Source organism: Musa acuminata, chromosome BXJ2-11, assembly GCF_036884655.1.
Source record: "Musa acuminata AAA Group cultivar baxijiao chromosome BXJ2-11, Cavendish_Baxijiao_AAA, whole genome shotgun sequence".
Lineage (NCBI taxonomy): Eukaryota > Viridiplantae > Streptophyta > Magnoliopsida > Zingiberales > Musaceae > Musa > Musa acuminata.
The window spans coordinates 21,350,767-21,356,821 of NC_088348.1; the positions used below are offsets into that span (position 1 = coordinate 21,350,767).

The window sequence follows — 6,055 nt, forward strand, 5'->3', positions numbered from 1 at the left end:
TGTCAACGTTGAGCCGTAGCTCAAACTCAGCTATCCCAACCTTTGTGCGCTCCACATTCTTCCAAGCTTACCTGTTCTCGTGGTGCCTCTTGCGCGAAGGGTTGGCCATTCCACTGAATGCCAATGTCATATGCTTGCTCCTCCGAGCGACTCCTTTTTCCTACATCTCCATGCCCGTTTTCCCCCAAACGGTCGCGCGTGTGCTGACTGCCCTCAACGCAGCCCCGCTAGGTCCCCCACGTTTGCATGCTAAGTGTTTCTATGAGTGCTTGTCCCGCTCTGATACCATCTGTCACGGACTTAGCTGGTTTTGCCTAAGTCGTGCGGCACCCTTGCGTGTCCGTCCGCAAAGGTCAGCCTCTCCGAAGTCTCCCATTGTCCCTTAGGACCACCAAAAGAGAGAATGGGTTAGAGAGAACGCCTTAATCGGGATCCACAAGCAAACATCTCCGAAAAATACTTCATAGACAATGCAAATTACAAACAGACTTTACAAGCTCTGAACAGTGGCACAACAAAGGGTAAAATGGTCCATTATAGATCGAAAATCTCTCGCACGTGTCCACATGACACAACCTTTATTTACAAGCCTAAAGAGGCCACCAACCCAACTAAAATGGGACTATTAAGCCTTCGGCCGCCCCTCTACATTCTGTACAAGGCATGAACATGCCAAGAGACACGGACATACATGAGCATTACATCAAACATCTTGTTTAGAAGTTTATCCGTGATAAAGCGGTGGTACCACTAGTACCCTAAAAATCCAGGAAGAGACACTTTTTGACTCCATTTTTGTAGCCATTGGTGCCTATAAATATCACACTCTTTCTTATATGAAAGAGCAATGAAAGTATGAATAAAAATCTTAAGATTTTGGGTTGTAAAATTGCTAAGTGTCCTCCGCCTCCCTTTCTAGTTTTGTGATCATTTAAGAGATGTGTGAGGCTTGTAAGGGTTGTCTCCTAAACCCATGAAAAGGAGAAAGTGTTGTAAGAGGATGGTTGGTCTTCGCCCATTGAAGGAAGATCGTTAGTAGACTCCAGTGGACTCAATAGAGGAGGAATCGGAAGTGGATGTATGTCACGACGACCAAACCAATATAAATTTAGTGTGCTTTGTTTCTGTGCCATTTCTTTAATGTTTTTCATTGTTATCACTCATTGATTCACTTGCCCACTACTCTCAATCACTTACGAACATTTTCAAGTTTAAACACTTTTTTCGGATACAAATTTTATCGAATGAATCTTTGAATTAACGTTGGGTTTATCGAAAGCACTAATTCCCACCACCACCCCTATAAGAGATCAAATTAGATTAAAATAATAAGATTTTTATATATTGATTTTGTAAATTATCTCAATACTAGGAAGTTTGATTTATATTTATATTAGTTAGAGGTATAATTTTTAATAATAGTATAATGAGACGTTGCTTTCATGATATGTTTTGATGTATTTATTACATCAATTTTATGACTATGAAATTTTATCTATGGTATGTGGTTAGAGTCAATTATCAAGTCACTAAGGATATTTTATGATATATTACATCAATTTTAATCTCTAAAAATGACAAATAATGTAACAGTTATATGTGTTATGGTATAAAGTACTTGCTAGTTAAAAAAAAAATTCAAAAATAACTATTATCAATTGAGAACATAAGTTATATACTATATTGATTGTTGATCTATTTACTAAGGCTTTATAGCCTAAGGTATTTAAAAATATATTTTTATAAATGGGCTTGTGAGGAATCCACAAAAGATATAGTGATACATATTTGAATGGACATCATAATTATTATTATTTTTTTAATTAAAATTATTTATTTTTATTATTATGTTCACATTTATATATGTATATATTATGATTGAATATGATAACAATATTATTTTGATAAAATAAATTACTAGAATTATTGTGGATTGTATTAGGAAAGATTAATAGTATCGTGCTATAAAAACGGGGTATAATATTAATGATATAAAATTATTATGACTTTTATTAGTAGTTGGACTTAATATAGTATTATTATATTTATTAAACTTATTAACTTATTTTATAAAATTTATTATCAATTGTAAAATACTTTTCAAATTTTACAATGATTTAATATGATTTTAAATAAAAATATATATCACACACACACCCTTTTTTTTCATATATTAAGGAGCTACATATATTTAGAAGAATAATTTAATCATTTAGAAATTTTTTTGAGTATGAATTTGGTTCTAATAATATTATTAGTTGGATTTGAATATTATGAACCCTAGTGATGTAATTAAATTTATTTATATATTTGTGAGATAATTGATATAGTATCGTTCACTTGCATAAGTTTGGGATGATAAGTTATTTGTATAGGTCTAGGCGTTGCTTCTTGCAGGAAAACTTATGGGGATAATGGCATCGTATCGTTTAATTATAACAACTTTAATCAATTATATGATTTTTTTTTTTTTAGGAAAGCCAATATCGAAAACTCCTTTAGGGAAGAGACAACAGAAAGAAAAAAAAAAAAAGAATCATAGAAATATTTTAAAATTAACATAATCAATAATTTTGTCAGAAAATCATGATACTCATGACTTATTTTGTCTCATGAATTATGCCCGCTTTTTTTTTTTCATCATTATCTGTTCTATCTTTTATGTTTTAAATTTGGAGGGATGACCAAGTCTTATGTTAAATTAAAATTCTAACAATCTTGCTCCAACTCAAAATCATTCGAGAATCTAAATTTTGTTACTAATCCAATTGGGGTTGTCATCCAAAAATCAATATATAAATTATTTTATTATCCACGATCAAATTCTAGTAAAAATAATGATTGATGGTTTAATAATAATTTTTTTGTTTTTTGAGAGGTGAAATTCTTCCTTTGTTCCTTCTTATCTTTGATGTCAATTATTTGCTTATCAATTTAGGATGGGAGAGTTAAATCAACTCATTCCTATATTTTCTTTCTGGATGTTAGTTATACGGTTATCAATTCAACACGGAAGAGCTAAATCGACTTGCTTTATTGTGCGTCAGATGTGACACAAATTTTAGTCTCGGTGAAGAATTGCTGGTCAGAGAGAATGAGTTTGGTCCTCTTCAAGGTCGAAAAACTCATCCGTTCCAGAGAGCTCCTGCAAAACTAATGCCAGGAGATGGTCAAGAGATTTCCTTTTAACACCTAAATTAGCGCATGGATGGTGGTCATGCACTGGATTGGCTCGCGTGGCATCGGAGAGAGGCTTTACGAGTTTTTAGTACTGTCTCGAGCAATCACTATAAAAATAAATAAATAGGTCTGACATAGTCTTAAGGAACATTTCGATTAAAATCAAGTGGTAATCGTTGATGAAGATTCTCAAATGATACGAATGAATTTTTTATTGTCCAATTAGGTGCTTTCGTTGTTAAATAAAACCAGAAAAATCTATTGTTTATCCTCGCATGTGTTACTCGTGTATTTATATGATACAATGTCCATATTCAGAGGGGTGAAGAAAGTCTTCGTAAAATATTCTAAAACAGGTGTCATGCAAAAGCTAAAGAAAGAAAGAAACAAAAAAAACAGAGAGAGAGAGAGAGAGAAGTAGATCGAGGTCCCTGAAAAGGCTTTGCTCCCCCCCCCCCCCCCCCCCCCCCCCACTGTTAGGTACGATCAACATGCGATCTTAGAGACAGCCTCCTGGAAAAGAAGAAGAAGATCCACCATCGTCACTGCTACGCCATCAGTCATGTCTTCCATGCTCCAAACAGTCTCTCTTTCGTGGGTGGGTGCCTCCCTTCTCGCCGCCACCCTCTCCTTGTTCTTATTCTTGCGCTGGACTGCGGCCAAGAAACCCGGCCAACTTCCGACCCCGCCAAGGCTTCCGATCATCGGCAACCTGCACCTGCTCGGCTCCCTCGCTCACCACTCACTGGCAAGGCTGTCCGAGAAGTATGGCCCTGTGATGCTCCTCCACTTCGGCCGCGTCCCTACGGTCGTCGTCTCCTCGGTGGCGGGTGCGCAGGAGGCCCTGAAGACCCGAGATCTGGCCTTCTCCGGCCGCCCACTCTCGAGCCTGAGCGACAGGCTCTTCTACGGCTCCCAGGACGTTGCCTTTGCCCAGTACGGCGGTAAGTGGCGGCAGATGAGGCGCGTTTGCGTCCTCCACTTGCTCAGCCCCAAACAGGTGCGCTCCTTTCGCTCGGTAAGGGAAGAGGAGGTGGCCCGTCTGGTTGACTGCATCCGCGCCGCTTCCGGTGCGGCGGTGAACATGAGCGCCATGATCATCGCCCTCACGTGCGACATACTTTGCAAGGTGGCGTTCGGGAGCAAGTACACCGAGGAGGGTGGAAGCCAAATCCACTCCTTGATGTCGGAGCTATCTGCAGTGATGGGGATGTTCCCACTGCGGGATCACATCCCATGGTTGGGGTGGATCGATTGGTTGAATGGAATGGATGGAAGGGTGAAAAAGATTGCCATGACAATTGATTCTTTCATCGAGAAAGTCTTAGAGCAGCATACGAGTCAGAGAGGCGGTAATAATAACGATAAAGAGGACAGCAGCATGGACGATTTGGTTGATATATTGATCTCCCTGGACGATAAAGAGGACCTTGATGTCATGTCACTCGGCAGGGACAGTATCAAGGCCATTATTTTGGTAGCTCTTTCTTCTCGTCAGCTTTGTTATCCTGAAAAGGATGCAACGCGGGCTAGTTTTGATAGTGTTTGGTGAATGCAGGATATGTTTGCCGCGGGGACGGAGACAACGTACGTGGCGATGGAGTGGGCGATGGCGGAGCTCATGAAGCACCCGGCAGAGATGAAGAGAGCGCAAGAGGAGGTCAGAAGGGTTGTCGGTCCGAGAGGAAACCTGGGAGAGGAGGCAGCGAAAGAGATGCAGTACCTAAAGGCAGTGATCAAGGAGACTCTCAGGTTGCACCCTCCGTTTCCTATACTGTTTCCGAGGCAGACGGTGGAAGACACCCAGCTGCTGGGTTATCACGTCCCACAAGGTACTTACTATGGAAATTTTCTCGACTTTAAAGAAATAAATACAAGAAAAAGATCAGAAAATTATTTAAATTATGATTTCTATTTCAACTAAGAATATTAAATCGAATTACAGAGTTTAATTGAGAATTTCAATAGGTACCACCTTGTTCATCAATGCATGGGCACTCGGAAGGGATGTTGGGACATGGGAGAAGCCCGAGGAGTTCCGACCGGAAAGGTTCATCGACGACGTCGTCGATTTCAAAGGGCAGGACTTCCAGCTTATACCGTTTGGAGCAGGCCGCAGAGGCTGTCCTGGAATAGATTTTGCAGTCGCCACCATGGAACTCGCTCTTGCGAGTCTGCTGTACCACTTCGACTGGGAGTTGCCGGAAGGAATGAGAGTGGAGGAGATGGACATGAGCGAGTCATCCGGAATCACAGTGCGGAAGAAATCCAGCTTAATTATCGTGGGGAAGACGGTAAGCCAGTAAGTCGTTATCAACATCGTTCCTGTTCAGGTGTCCATCATTGTGCACGGGTTACGGTAATGTTGTTGTTCCATTAGTCGTAAACTATCTCCACGACAGAGACGATGAAGCCGACGGGCTCACAGGAAGCTGTCTGTGGTCTTCTGTGCGATGGTGTTCCCATCTCCTGGGTGTCGGTCTCCATCTTCGGCAAAATACTCCGAAGAACCTACTATGTCTTATACTACTTTATATACAGTAAAAAATGTTGACAAGACAAACACAGCGTGAGATGGCAAGGTTTGTCCGGTATGATATGCACATCCTATACATCATCCAATACACTCGGTACAGGACCTATACCAGACGTTTCTCTTTATTTTTCATATTTTAAAGATTTTTTAGAACTCAGTACATATTAATGCATTGACATTGGGCAGCAATCAGTACAATATCACTTACGACACGAAATTGTAGTCCTTACGATACGGTATGCTGGCAGACAGCGGGCTGTCGCATAAAGTTCAACAAAATTGAAACAGTGATTCAGTGTACAGGTATTAAGTAGTGCAATATCAAGCTGCGAACAAGAC

General features: G+C 40.1%; 1 protein-coding gene across 1 annotated transcript; it reads left to right on the plus strand.

The window, feature by feature from the left end:
• Positions 1-3,648: 3,648 nt before the first annotated feature.
• On the plus strand, positions 3,649-5,975 carry LOC135626250 (cytochrome P450 71A1-like). The gene is made up of 3 exons (XM_065131428.1): positions 3,649-4,657; positions 4,739-5,012; positions 5,149-5,975. The coding sequence occupies exons 1-3, from the start codon at positions 3,743-3,745 to the stop codon at positions 5,484-5,486; spliced, it is 1,527 nt and encodes a 508-aa protein (XP_064987500.1). The 5' UTR covers positions 3,649-3,742; the 3' UTR covers positions 5,487-5,975.
• Positions 5,976-6,055: the final 80 nt, after the last annotated feature.

Bases quoted from the DNA above. Each gene is read 5' to 3' on its own strand.
- LOC135626250 (XM_065131428.1), top strand. From the start codon at position 3,743: ATGTCTTCCATGCTCCAAACAGTCTCTCTTTCGTGGGTGGGTGCCTCC. The intron at 4,658-4,738 runs GTAGCTCTTTCT...TGGTGAATGCAG, and splicing joins GTATCAAGGCCATTATTTTG to GATATGTTTGCCGCGGGGAC. The intron at 5,013-5,148 runs GTACTTACTATG...GAATTTCAATAG, and splicing joins GGGTTATCACGTCCCACAAG to GTACCACCTTGTTCATCAAT.